Here is a 14186-nt window from a genome sequence, read left to right as displayed (position 1 = left end):
ATTTATTCACTACAATGTTATATAGGCACCAGCAAAATAATTTTCTAGTTCTACTACCTGCAGAAGTCCAGCTAGTTACCTATTTAGCATGCATATTGCTTATTCATTCATACTTTTACGTGCTTTGCGCAGACATTGACGAATGTAAACACAAGGAAGCATATCCATGTTATGGAATTTGCATCAATTTGCCTGGGACATTCCATTGCCGGTGTCAAGATGGTACCTATGGAGGTCCATTGATGAAATTTGGATGCGTCATCATCAGAACAAAAAGGCCATTTACAGGTAGTGATAGCATTTTTTATAATCATTATCAATCTATTATTTTTTGAAGAATTCAGTTGCCCGAAACTAATGACTTTGTATTTTCGTCTATGATACCATATTTTACAGGTTTGGGCATAGGTCTTGTTGCTAGTGGCAGCTCGATCATTTTACTTTTAGTGCTCGCCGCCCCGTTTATAGCACGCAAAGTGAAGTTAAATACGGCAAACAAATTCAAAAGAAGATTGTTCAAGCAAAATCATGGGTTGCTATTGCAACAACTAATATCCCAGAAAACAGATTTTGGTGAAAGGATGATCATTTCTTTGTTGGATCTAGAGAAGGCCACAAACAATTTTGACAGAACCCGTGAGGCCGGCGGCGGAGGCCACGGTGTTTTGTATAAAGGAATTTTAGACCTACAGGTTGTCGCCATCAAGAAATCCAAGATCGTCGTACAGAGAGAAATTGATGACTTCATAAACGAGGTTGCAATTCTTTCTCAAATCAATCATCAAAATGTTGTGAAACTAATCGGATGTTGTCTTGAGAGAGAAGTCCCCTTACTGGTTTATGAGTTCATTTCAAATGGTACTCTTGATCACCATCTTCATATTGAAGGCCCGATGTCACTGTCATGGGATGATCGAACAAGGATTGCGCTGGAAGTTGCTAGGGCTCTGTCTTATCTTCATTCGGCTGCTTCGATGCCAATTTATCATAGGGATATTAAATCATCCAACATACTTCTAGATGACAATTTGACAGCAAATGTATCAGATTTTGGAGCTTCGAGGTACATTCCAATTGACAAAACGGGGGTGACTACAGCTGTGCAAAGAACAATAGGTTACTTAGACCCTATGTACTATTATACTGGCGGCCTAACAGACAAGAGTGATGTTTTAAGTTTTGGTGTTTTGCTTGTTGAACTCCTAACTAGAAAAAAGTCATGCATGTACCGTAGTGGCGGCGACGGTGTTGGTCTTATTTCACATTTGATTTCGCTACTCGCAGAAGGCAATCTTGATGAGTTAATTGATCCCCAAGTTACGGAAGAGGGAGATGGAGAAGTCCAGGAATTAGCTATGCTAGCAGCAATGTGCATAAACTTGAAGGGAGAAGAGCGGCCTACAATGAGGGAAGTGGAGATGAAACTTGAAAATCTGAGAGCTAGCATATCTGTGGCACCTGATGCTGCTGCAACAAGGAGATACGACAGGGGTCAAACTGGATCTGTATGCATGCCAACTGAAGGAGTTGTTGTGGAAGCAAGCAGGCAATACACTATGGAGGAAGAAATACTCTTGTCTGCAAGGTATCCGCGATGATTTTACTGCAACGTCCTTGACAACTCAATGTTCTACAAATCTGTTGCTAAAGCATTGCAAGAGAACTGAAGGAAAACTAAAGGAGAACAATGCAGTCCGTCTGCTTCTTATTTTTCTAGATTATTTTTAGCAACTGGAATTTTCAAACTCTTGCAAATGCATGCATGTTGTGTGTGTGGTAGACACAGTCGTTACTTTTCCATATAAACTAATCGGATATCAATAGATTCTGTTTCAGGAAATAAAGCATAATCTTAAATGTGTCGATTCTCAGAAAAGGAAGTTTGTGTTTCTGAATTCTTGTGAACAGACAGCTATTTGTGGTCATCAGTTGTATAAGATGTTGCTTGAGTAGTCTGCTGGACACCCGAGCATCTCCAGCCGTTCGGCCCCCAAGGCCGCCGAAAAAGAGCGCCTTGAGTGCGAACCGGCGCTAGATCGGGCCCTGGGGTTCGTTTCTCCCCAGCCACGCCCCCAGGTGCCCCCCAAGGAGCCCCATATTCGAACCCCATCGTTCCCACAAAAAAAGACCACAAACAGTCGATCATCACAATAGTTCGGCGATTCGGTGCCACAGTTCGGCGATCAAAATGAAAGGACACGCAGTAGTTCGACGTACAAAAAAAGAGACGCGGACGGAGTGCATCAAACGTCGAGCTCCACCATGGGCGGCGGCGTCGGCGTACGCGGGCTGGGAGGAGTCGGCGCGGCTTCCGGGCTGGTCGGCGCGGCTTCTGTGCTGCTGTGCGCGGCGGAGGCATCGGTGGGGCTGGGCGTCACGGAGGCATCATCATCCGTCGGGCTGGGCGGCGGCATTGGCGGAGGCGTTGGCGTTGCCGGTATATGGTTCAGGATGAGGCCTCGCTCCGCCAAGAACCACGACTTGAGCTTCTCATCGCCGCTCTGGAGCATGTCAGCGCCGCCCATCAAGAAGACGAGGTCGTTGTTCCTCTTCTTGGCGTCTTGAGCTTTGAGTTTCGCGGCGGCCCTGAGCTTGGTCCGGAACAAGTCGAGCTTGACGGCGCTGTTTGTCATCAAAACAGCCCACTCGCCTCAGTTTTCTCTTCTCGCTGGGCGGACCTGGTCTTGGCGTCGGCGAGGCAGTGCTCGATGGACTCTTGCACGCGCGCGGCAGCCGACTCTGCATGTTTCGCCTTCTTGGCACCTTTGTGGCCGTCCGGGCGCCCGCGGACGCGCCCGCGGTCGGCGCGTCCGGCTTGTACGTCTCTTTGGCCTTGGCGAGGGTGCGTCGGACGCCCGCCCATTTCTCGCACTTGTCGATCCGCTTGAAGACGTGGAGGTACTTGAACTCTACGTCATTGTTGTCATATGGCGAGCATGCGTAGCAGCTGCGCCGAGGAAAAGAACATCAGTCGGCACTAGCGCGCGCCAGGGCGCGCGCTCGGCGAAAGTGGACGCACATGGCGAAAGGCAACAGTAAGGACGGTGTGCTATCCCTGATCCTCGACGCTGGTGCGGCTCTCCGGGCGAGCCGCGAGCTCCTCGATGATCCCATGCCATTTGTTGCATGCCTTTTGGATGAGCCCTCAATGTTTCGCCATCGCCTTCGACCCACGCTTCATGTGCACACCTTTGAAGTTGGGGTCAACGAGCTTCCGCTAGTCGAACTCGGCCTTGATGCTGGCCCAATACGTCTCGATGCTCTGGTTCGTGCCGGTGACCGGGTCGAGGAAGATGACCTTCCACGCTTCGGCGAGGCACTCCTCTTTCTTGGACGCCCACTTGATGCGCGACTCACCGGTCTTGGCCTTCTTCTTCTTCTTCTTGTCTTTCCTCGTCGGCGCCGGCTCCTCCTCCTCTTCTTCCTCCTCCTCCGGCTCTTCCTCGCCGTAGTCGAGCTCGTCGTCCATGTCGCCGAGGTCAATCGAGCCGTCTTGGATAGTGAACCCAGGGGAAGCGGCGGTGGCAGCCGAGCCGGCTGCGATGATGTCTTCAATGTCAGCTTCTGTCGCGTCGGCGTCGCTGAGAAGCGACGAGGAGGAGGCTTACGAGTAGAGGGAGCGGCGAAGTGGTGGCGTCGGTGAGGCTGCATAGTCCGGTGGCGAGTACGTGTACGACGGGTACTGCACGCCGGCGAACGCGGGCGAGGGTGTGCGCTGGACTGGGCGCCCATGGGGGAAGATGATGTTGGGGTTGAAGCCACCATGGTCGTCACCATCGCCATAGCCCAGCGACGGCGTGCTCCATGGGTGCGAAGACGACGAGAACCCGGCCGGAGAGCCGACGCTTTGCTGGCTCTAGGCCGCGTACGGGTGCCCACCGGGTGGATTCATCATCGCCGCGCGCGCCGCCTCAGCTTGTTCGGTCGCATGCGCCGCCGCCGCCGCCGCAGCATGCGCCGCTCTCTCCTTGGCCTTCTTGGCCCTGTTGCGCGTGTCGACGGTGACGGCCTCCCGGCGCTCCACATGCGCTTTCCACTCGGCGTTGCTCATGCCGGGGGGCTTGGACAGTGGCGCCCTCGGCTTCCTTTGCTTCGGCTGGGCGACGGCAGCGGCTGTGGGATCCGCCGCGGCGTGGGGCATCACGTACTTCTTCGGCGGCATGATGGGCGAAAGGGGGAAGAGGCGGGGGTTTGGCGGGAGAAATGGAGAAAAGAGGGAAGTGGAGGGGGGGAAGCAGGAGGAAACGGCGGGAAAAGGGGTTCCTGTCGCCGACAATGCGGCCCCACACCTCTTTTCGCTTCTGCTGGCACGCCCAGGCAACACCCAGCCGCTTGGGTTAGGGGCGAGATCGCCGGCTCTGGATTTCGCCCAAACCGGCACTAAACGAGATCCTGAGAATGCGACTGGGCCGATTTGCCACGGGCGCTAAAAATTCGCCTGAGGAGGGCCTGTTGGGGGCACGACTGGAGAGGAGCAGGGTTGCGTGGTTGCGTGCCGCTCTTTATTCATTTGTTACGTCATTGACAAGATAAGAAGAGGAATTTTGGCTGCTTGGGCATCATCTAGCCAAGTATTCTGACGACAACTGATGACGCTACAGTAGAGAGAACGACGCTGCTGATCTCTCTACCCATGCGATCGAGGCGTTGAAGGTCAGCGACGAAATAGATACAGCCTTTAGGTAGACAGTAGCGTACGACACCGTGCTCAAGCCGTCATCGTCATCTCACGGTCCCCGCACGACGACCCCACGGGCTGGGTGGTATGTCTCCGTATGTCCTACGCTGTTCTTCTCTGGCACTGTGTATCTGCTGACGGTACCAACCCACCGATCACATATCCTGGCGTTCCGATCCAGCGGCTCGCACACTCAGGTAAACACTTGGGCTTGAAAATGGGAGTTTGCATCACGGTGTTTATGGAGGGATTAGTCATGAAAAGTTGAACTTTACTCCTATTCCCTTGTTTGGTATATGGCGTGAATTAGCACAGGATAAACCTCTGCTCACGAATTAACAGGGTACCCACCGGGAAGAAATAGGTAGGAATTGTCTTCCTCAACTCTCACTCCCCTCCCACTTAAACTCTCATTCCCTCTAATCAAACAGTGGACTTTTAATCTCCTTACCCCAAAACTCCCATTCCCCATCTCTAATTCCCCCGAACCAAACGCGCTGGGGATATTTTCTTGGCTGGATCGTAGGCGTGGGCGTGCCTTCCCTCCTTGGACAAGTCGTATGGCCTCGTGCAGTATCCGGAGCACAACGAAAGGCGTACACGAGCGCCTTGTTTAGTACCACCTCGACAGCCGAGCCGCTGCAGGGCCTGAGGGGTGCCTACATAATCAGGGTAGAGGGCAGCCTTCAAACTCATTTACCTGGACGGGGTCGACGACCGATCAAGAAGGGTTTTCGCCTAGATCAATGGCTCACATTGCACTTGGCGAGCACGTTGGCCTACCATCTCCTCTCGTGGGAGAATGGACGTCGTAATTTGTGATAGAGGGGGTCGCGCGACCCTTGCTAATTCAAGCCAAACTTTGACGTTAGCACTCTCCATGAGTTTTAAGACCATGGGTTTCAGCACCATTGCAAATTAGTATCATGGGTTGTCTTCTTTTGGAAAACCTCTCCAAGTCAGTTCACGCCGCCTCTTTATTTTTAGAGAAGGAGGTTAACCCTCGGGATCTGCATCAATCGATGCATGCAACCATCTTTATTAATTATTCCACAAAGAACTGACAGGAACATACATCAATTCACCTGAAGCCACCACTCACACCTACATATTTGATAACGTGGAGTGCTCTCACTCCCCATATCTAAAACCAGTGTCGTCGCCGATCCATCCACATAACATAGCGGGACCAACATCCGGTGCAGCCTACCTAAAGCGCACACCACATGCACATGTTTTAGGAGCCGCCATCATCATCAGAGCGCTGATCCATCTTCAGGAGAGAGATCCACATCATCCTTGCCAATCCGGACATCAGTTGACACCACCACGCTCGTCCATCTAGACGCAAAGACTCTGAAAGATCTATCGTGCGTAGCATCTGCCAACCAGGCATGACTCAGCCACTAGTAGAAAAACGGGTCAAATCTGAGACCCATTAGTGCCAGTTTGATTTTGAGCCGGCACTAATGTGTCCATTAGTGCCGGTTCCAACGGCTCGCCGGCCGCTCTCATTAGTACCGGTTCGTGGCGAACCTTTAGCACCGGTTCGTACCACGAACCGGTACTAAAGAGAGTGGTGACAGGATGTTGTCAGTCTGGGGCCCCTCCAGCACCTGTAGTACCGGTTCGTGGTACGAACCGGTATTAAAGGTCGTCGTACATAAACCCTTCATCCACCCGAGCTCGCTCTGTTCTTCCCCTTTCCCCTCACTTCCTCTGTTCTTCCCCTCTCTTCCTCGAGCTCATCACAAATTTTTCCTAAAATTTGTCAAGATTTGAAGGTCCCCATCCATTCAAATGATCACAAAGGTTAGCAACTTTGTCCTTTCATCTCAAATGCTAGATTAGCTCTTGCAATGCTTTTTATAGTGATTAATTTGTGAGTTTAGTAATTTGGGAGGAATTATACACTACTAGAAAAACCCCTACTAATGGCGCACCTAGTATGGCTATTAATGGCGCATCTGTGGTGCGCCTTTAATAGCACGCCATTAGTAATTTTTACTAATGGCGCACCACCTGGTGCGCCATTAGTATCTGGTATACTAATGGCGCACCTCGGGTGCGCCATTAGTATAGGCCAGGGTGCGCCATTAGTATGCCTCCCAGGGGCCATGTATACCCAGGTGCTTTGGCATACTAATGGCGCACCACCTCTGGATGCGCCATTAGTAACCGCGGCATACTAATGGCGCACTGCCCAGTGATGTGCCATTAGTATGCACTGTCATACTAATGGCGCACTGTCATGTGATGCGCCATTAGTATGAATATTAGGTTTTTTTTATTTTTTTATTTTCTGTTTTTTGCACAGGTTACAAAATGTTTAATTTGACAAAATATAGACAGCACACATCAACAACAGATTCATCAAATACAATAGAAGATTAGTCTTTGAATACAATTCATCATATTAGTCTCCGAATACAATTCATCATATTAGTCTCCAAATTGAAAAGACCGAACAAAGATAGAACATTATATTACAAGTCTCGAGACCGCGAGTAGCGAGTCTGTCTTCACATTACAAGTCGATATCGATCATCTAAACTACCATCACATAGAAGAGAGCTGCGGTCATCACGATGAGCATCATCACAATGAAACTCGGAATATTTGGGGCTTAGGAGGATGAGCGTGCAACGTGTGTCACTGCAGAAAACACGGAATGCTAAAAGAAAAACGATCGAAATGTAAGAATTCATATGTTACGGGCCGGTTGAGGGGAGGACTTACTCGGGAAAGTAAGGCACGAGGAAGTTATCCTTATCTTGGTTTGCCAGAATGACGCCTTCGAGGTAAGAACTCGCGACTTGCCGGTCCCCAGCGCTGCCCAAGATCTTGGCACGCATGTAGAAGGGGTCGACTATCACGATGTCCGCGGTCTTGTCGCGAATGATCCGCATCTCCATACTCAGCGAAAATAGCCGAACGAAGGTGTAGTGCAGCGGATGAAGGTTCAACATAGCGTGGATGTCATCAAAACGCAGGACGATCGTACGCCCGATGGAGTTATCCACAAAGCCCTTGCCCTCTGGCACCTTGGCCGCGAAAATCGGGTATGCCACATCCTTCTCTCTGAGACGCCGCTTCTCCAAAGCAAGAACACTGTCATGCAGACTCCGCATAGCACCGGTTGCAGCATTGAGCATATTTGTCGGTAGCATCGCCCTACCCGCCACATGGACCCTCCTCGAGATATCCTGCGGTGAAGGTGGCCCGTCCTGAGCACGGATCGTACTCGGTGCCGGCTGGCTCGCACCCTTCTTAGTCTTTCTTTTGCGTGCCTTCTTCTTCTCCTGTAATGGGACCGAGTTCTGCTCACAGACCGCCTTCTTGAGCGTGTTGGGGCTGATAATATTTCGCACCTCGCCTATCTGAGGCTCGGTGAAGTCGGCAGCTGGAGGCGTCTCCTGAGAGCTGAACGGCAGACGGCGCCTGTTGCAACTTGGCTTCTCCGCGGTACGAGCTAGATCGCACACGTCTTTTGTTGGGTTTGGTTCTTGAGAAGGAGGCCCCATGAAGTCGCCATCGTACCCATGCTCGGCAAAGTACTGATCGACATTGCCAAATGTATCATCGTCGTCGTCGTCGTCGTTCTGATCCTGTGCCATATGCATGTTTGGATCCAGTGGCATAGGGATGTCCGGCACCGTTACGGCGGTCTTGCCATGGGGCCGACTTGGCGCCGGCACGACTGGCGGTGTTGTCTTTGGGGTGGTGTCCCCCGCCCCCAAACGAATCTGGCTCTTCGGCCAAAGCAGGGGCCAGCTCAGGCAGGCGCTGAGGGTCATCACGTCTTCATCGTCGGCCCCGAGGGGTCGAATCGTAGGTAACAAGTCGTCACAGCCTGGCAGCACCCGAACCAGTTGAACCCTAAACAAGTTGCGTGGCATCTGGGTACCGTGGAACAAGGGGTTGCCCGGTTGAACGATTTTGCCCTTGGCGACATCGACCAACTCGTCGTTCACGAAGTGGAGGAGAGTGCACGGAACGTCGGCGGCGCCCTGTGAAAACATGTAGGGCGTCAGGGATGCCCAGTCAAAGGCAAGGAGATGAAGTCCTCGGCCGAGAGAGGCTTAATTAGTTACCGTGATGATGGCGTCGAGCTCGGCTAATGTCGAGGCACCGCCACCGACAGGCGTGCAGTTGACGGAGGGGCTGCTTGCTGAAGAGGTGCCGGCCGGCGTACACCCGGCTGCATTAAGCTCCCGTGCCGGTGTCGGAGACACCAATGCCGCCTCCGCCGGAGGCACCAATGGCCCCGCCATCGCATTATGCGAGTTGCTGGCCATGAAGCTAGGAATCGGGGGCGGCCCCTGTTGGCCGCCCGCAATCCACGCACTCAACCGCGAGATCAAGGTAGGCACAAGGGCGGTGATCGTCGCTCCGAGTCGTTGTTCCACTTGCTCTTGGACAATCTCCGAAATCCGCGCCACCTGTGCCTTGAGTTCTTGAACCTCTCGCGCCTGGCTTTCCGAGCTGGTTTTTTTCTCCTTCCGCACACCAGCGGTATAGTATGACCCCCATTTTGTCGACAAGCCTTTGCCGGCCACACGACCAGCTGACGTCGGCTTACTGAGCTTATCCTTGTTCTTCATTACATTCAACCCCCTATTTAGAGTGGTGTCCCAAGGGTTGCTCTTAGTCGACCCCGCGCTCCTGCTTTCAGTCGCCTGCGGAAGGAATGTGAACCATTTAGTAATTTGGCTTCATTAATTAGAATGCAACCATATGGAGCTAATTACGCGGGGGTGTATTCCTTACCAGAACAAGCTCAAGCGCCCTGGTCTTCGGATCCGTGGTAAGCTCCTTTGTTATCGGGTCCTCCTTGTACCGGGCCCTGACATAGTTCCTAGTCTGCTTGTTACCGCTGTATTTCTCGAAGCGGGGCGGTAGGCCTTGCTCGGCACGGTCCGTGTCCTCCTTGTCCCATATAGGCTCCGCCACTCTGTAACCGCCGGGACCGAGTGTGTGTTCCCCTATGTTCAGCTCCCGCATTGGTTTCCCCCACTCACTTGATTGGGAGCTTGCGGTGCTCGAGCAATTGATCTTGAAGTCGTTGTAGTCATCTTCGGTGATCGAAGGATTTTTCTCCTTGATCTTCTGATAACTCTCACCTTTCTCGATCATTCTCTTCACATTGCTTTTCCAAGTAGACAGGGCCTTGCTCATCTTTGTGAGGGCAGCATTGTTCACTTTATTCCCTTTGAGGCTTGTGTTTTCAAATTCAGCGGGGAACTTGTATCGTTCGTGCAGCTTCGTGAAGAGGAGGTTGCGCAAATTCCCTCGGTCAGGATGCCTCAGGTTCTCGGTGTTGATCGAGACGGTGCTCCGGACAATGCACCCGAGCTGAAGCGAGTACCCCTTGACTATTCGTTCGGGCGCCGTTGGATTCCCGGTGGAGTCCACTTCAGTAACTTCCTCCTTGAGGGTGCGGAGCACGATCGGGCGCCGGTCCTTCCATTGCCTCTTCGGTTGGCTGCCATCTGTGTGCGCGCCGCCATCATCAGTGGTGGCATCCTCGGCGGCACCATCAGTGGTGGCATCCTCGGCGGCACCATCAGTGGTGGCATCAGTGTGGTCATCCTCGGCGGCACCATCCGTGGTCTCAGGATCGGTGGGGAAGGCGGCGGCCTCATACAAGTGAGGTTGTTCCTCCATCTCCTGGGACAGCTCCCAGAATGCCTTGCCGCCCGAACCCCCGGCCTCATCGTTGGGGGCCATGTTTCTCTCTAAATAGAAACAAAGTTTGGTCAAAAAGTTGGTTATTGTCAAGGAACAAGATCATGGTCTCATCATTTAGGGTTTGTCGACACCGAGGCATCCTAAAATCTAAGCTTTTATCATTGAGGGTTTTTCGACGCCAAGGCACCCTAAAAGCCTAACCTTTGATCATTTCGGTTTTTATCGACACCGAGGCACCCTAAAAGCCATGCATTAGTCACAAGTACGCCGGGGCACTTGATCCTACTTAATTAACTACTAAGATACCCCGGCCCATGCATTAGTCACAAGTACCCCATATGTCCTATTTTTAGCAAAGTCATGCTAAAATTCACGGAAAATTTCAGCATGACCTTTGCTGAAAATAGGACATATGGAGTACCCGAATTTGCCGGAACGGAAGTTAATCGACATTCCGGCAAACTCAAGGGCCTCTCGGGGTACCTGCAATATCATCACGACACGATGGTCGGAGACAAAACCCAGCAAACTAGCACCACAATGTGCCTCTACTTTCATATGGATGAAAAGGCCACAATGTGCCTCTACTAGCACCAAAATCTTAGTTGCAGGTAATCTGTGTGTGTGTGTGCTGTTCCTTGCATGTTTGTGGATAGCTGCTGAATATCGACACACAAAGCTACTTGTTTTCCTCAGAGAAAAAAAGCTAGTACTTATTTCCCTTATCAAATAAACAGTCAAAAGGAAATTTTATTGGTTTGATAAAACAAATCTGAGTGTGTGTGGATGTTAACAGTCAGCTGGTTTGAGTGTGTGTGGATGTTAACATGTCATTATGCACAGTGAACTGCCACATTCACATATTTTGCACTACCAGTCTGATACTAATATATATAGAACCAAACTAATTTTAGAAAAAGTGACAAAGAAATACTGCATATTGGGAATCAGCTAGCCAAAAGTTAGATTTGATGATGATGATGTTTTGTAAAGCCAGAAAGCCACATGCCATTGTAATGACAAGGAAACTATGCAAAACTAACCAGGCTTAGTGGGATTATTTCTCCTCTTTTTATAATATTTCATAGCATCACAAAAAACCCCTTGAGTTAGAAGATGGTATCCTCCATTTTGTACATCTTTGCGACCGCACGAAGCTAATTTTCTCCATGCTTGAAACATGACATATGAACATCAGTATGCATTGATTTATGAAAGAGACAGCCTAGCATGGGCAGCAAGAGCCACTCAGGCTAGCCAAGGAGACTGCCCATGAAACCACACCCCAAGGTAGAAGCCATCATTCATTACAAATTTGAATATATGATATTCCAGAAAATAATCTGTCTACAAAATGAGATACATTTTGTTTGAACTACCAAGTTACACAAAGAAAATGCACCTAAGCACCAAGAGGAACTGTTACAACTCCATAAGGTATATCCAAGTCACTGCTACTCATATTCAAAAAACCTAACTCCAATATAACCAGAAAGATTGTAAAACATTATATCTCCCTGCTGACACGAACTGAAAGCGTAACAAAAATACCTATTATTCTAGGCAGCTGCCTTGCTAGTGATTCGGTGTCGTCGCAACTGGATCCCTCCCACTCGACCTGCGATCTTCTACAAGGAAAAAGTAGCAGCTCAGTCAACCACCATATAATTATACAAGGAAAAAATGCTACTTGGCACAAGTGTAAACGAGAAGCTTGAGGTAGCAGCAGATTGAAGTGATAAAGTGCAAAGGAGAAGCTTGAGCTAGTAAACAATTTCTGAATGTTATAAAGTGGGGAAAGTAAAATAAAATTCATGACTAGTCATGGCACTAGAAAAGAGATGAGATTTCACAAAACCAGAGCCAAGCATAGTCCAGAATGTCAAATTTTCAGTTAGTTAATTATTACTCTGTGGCATTGCCATACTTAGCCAAGAGTCCCCATTTCTTATATTCTGTGAGATGCAGTCATCTTTTACTCTAGTTCTTATAGTATTTTGGAGTACATTGCCTGTTATGCTGCTTGCAAGGTTAGCATAGGTTCAGAAATGGGGACTAAAAACAGTGATTTAATTCTCCAATTCAATTTTCATTTTCAAGTTTAAATTTGAATATCAACAGTAGTGATTTTACACCCAGTTCAACAGTGATTTTACCTCGATTTCAACGGTAATTTCAGCAGCAGAGTCACTAGTTGCAGTTAACTGGAGTACTACAGCAAATGGAGTACCTAATCTGATCCAGTTAAAGTCTCCAAATGGAGTACTACAGCTCCTGCACCTGCTTCTATTATGTTTGTCTTGACTAGGAAGATTATGTTTCCATGTATAGTTCTAAAGGACTACCAGAACACAAAGGCACCTGCTTCCATGTATAGTTCTAATGTGCATTTTATTTTCTACTTGTAGCCTTGTAATCTTAATTTAAATAAATATAACAGGGGGTGTGGGGCTTTGCCCTACTGCGCAACTCAAAACAAATGAACTGAATCGCATGAACATAAGGCATAAGATAAATTTATCCCCATGGAAATGGAAAACATTTTGAAAAAATCACCAATTGCACAGACCATTACAGTTGTATCAACATCACAAGTAAACAACAATTTGTTTTCGTATTTTGAGCTTTGGACAGAGTTCTAATACATGAATAAAAAGTGGTATATTATAGTATTTCACAAAGTTTCTGGAACTTGTTGAGAAGAAATCATGCACACGGAGTGACATATATTAACACGAAAAATGACTAAATATATACTAATCAGTCAGCTTAACTGGCAGGATTTTCCCCAATTTTTTTGACAGAGAAGGCACGAACACTAAAACAAGTTCAACACTGCAGAATGGAAATCACATATTTTTTGACAAAGAATTCTGCATCTAATCAACTACTCTAGGTATGTACGTACATGGCAGACAAAAACACCTAGCAATAGCAACAAGAGAACATAGTTTCGTCCCTTAGGAAAAAAACACGCCAGAGCATGAGAGATGGAGAGAGCAGAGAGAGAGAGGGGGGATGATACCTTGACGAGCTCCCCTGATGGCGTGGGTAGTAGGGTCGGGGCAGCGTCCCGGGAAGAACTAGGCGCACGCGGTCCGAGGTGCGTGCAGCCTGCGCGCGAGAGGAACCAGCATCATCAGGGAACCTTGACGGCGGCACAATCGAATCGAACAAAGGGGGAGGGGGAGGAGAAGAGGACCTTGCGAGACCTTCAATGGCGGGGTCGCGGGAGAGAAGAAGCACGCGAGCAGCGGCGTGGTCGATGGGAGCAGCTCGAGCAGAGGTGGCGGCGGATCTGGCCGGCGTCGAGGGCGGCGGGGCGGCGGTGTCGGGAGAGGAGAGGGGAAGGGGATCAAGGGCGAGGGCGAGGGCGAGGGAGAGAGAGGGGATCGAGGGCGAGGGCTCGGGCAAGGGAGAGAGAGGGGATCGAGGGCGAGGGCTCGGGCGAGGGAGAGAGAGGGGACCAGAAGTAGGGGGCACAATACTAATGGCGCACCGATATACATGCTAATGGCGCACCTCGACCTGGTGCGCCATTAGTATTTTTTTTATTTCCGCTCGAGCCAACAGGTTACCTCCCACCTGACCTTATCCACATCAACTCCCCTCTACTAACTCGACTGGTCAGGTGCCCGTTCTCACACCAGGAGGTCCTGGGTTCGATTCCTAGGCTCCATTAAAAAAAATTATGCATTTAAAATGCTGTTTGATACTTTTTTGTGTTTAAATATGTTCAAACTTGTTTAAATCATAACAGTAATTTTTTTATAAGACAGTAATAATTTTTTTAAAAATATCATCAAACAGTAATGCC

General features: G+C 49.6%; 1 protein-coding gene and 1 non-coding gene across 2 annotated transcripts; both read left to right on the top strand.

Moving 5' to 3' along the window:
- Nucleotides 1–377: 377 nt before the first annotated feature.
- LOC119321460 (wall-associated receptor kinase 3-like) lies at nucleotides 378–1598 on the top strand. Its single transcript, XM_037595132.1, has one exon. It carries the CDS (start codon nucleotides 378–380, stop codon nucleotides 1596–1598), a length of 1221 nt encoding a protein of 406 aa, XP_037451029.1.
- Nucleotides 1599–5370: 3772 nt separating this feature from the next.
- LOC119326867 lies at nucleotides 5371–5523 on the top strand. The gene has a single exon (XR_005158231.1). It is a non-coding gene; the product is annotated as a U1 spliceosomal RNA (small nuclear RNA).
- The last annotated feature ends 8663 nt before the right edge of the window (nucleotides 5524–14186 follow it).

Source organism: Triticum dicoccoides, chromosome 6B, assembly GCF_002162155.2.
Source record: "Triticum dicoccoides isolate Atlit2015 ecotype Zavitan chromosome 6B, WEW_v2.0, whole genome shotgun sequence".
Lineage (NCBI taxonomy): Eukaryota > Viridiplantae > Streptophyta > Magnoliopsida > Poales > Poaceae > Triticum > Triticum dicoccoides.
The sequence above is the reverse complement of the archived record's forward strand: the minus strand, read 5'-3'. Positions and strand labels throughout refer to the sequence as shown.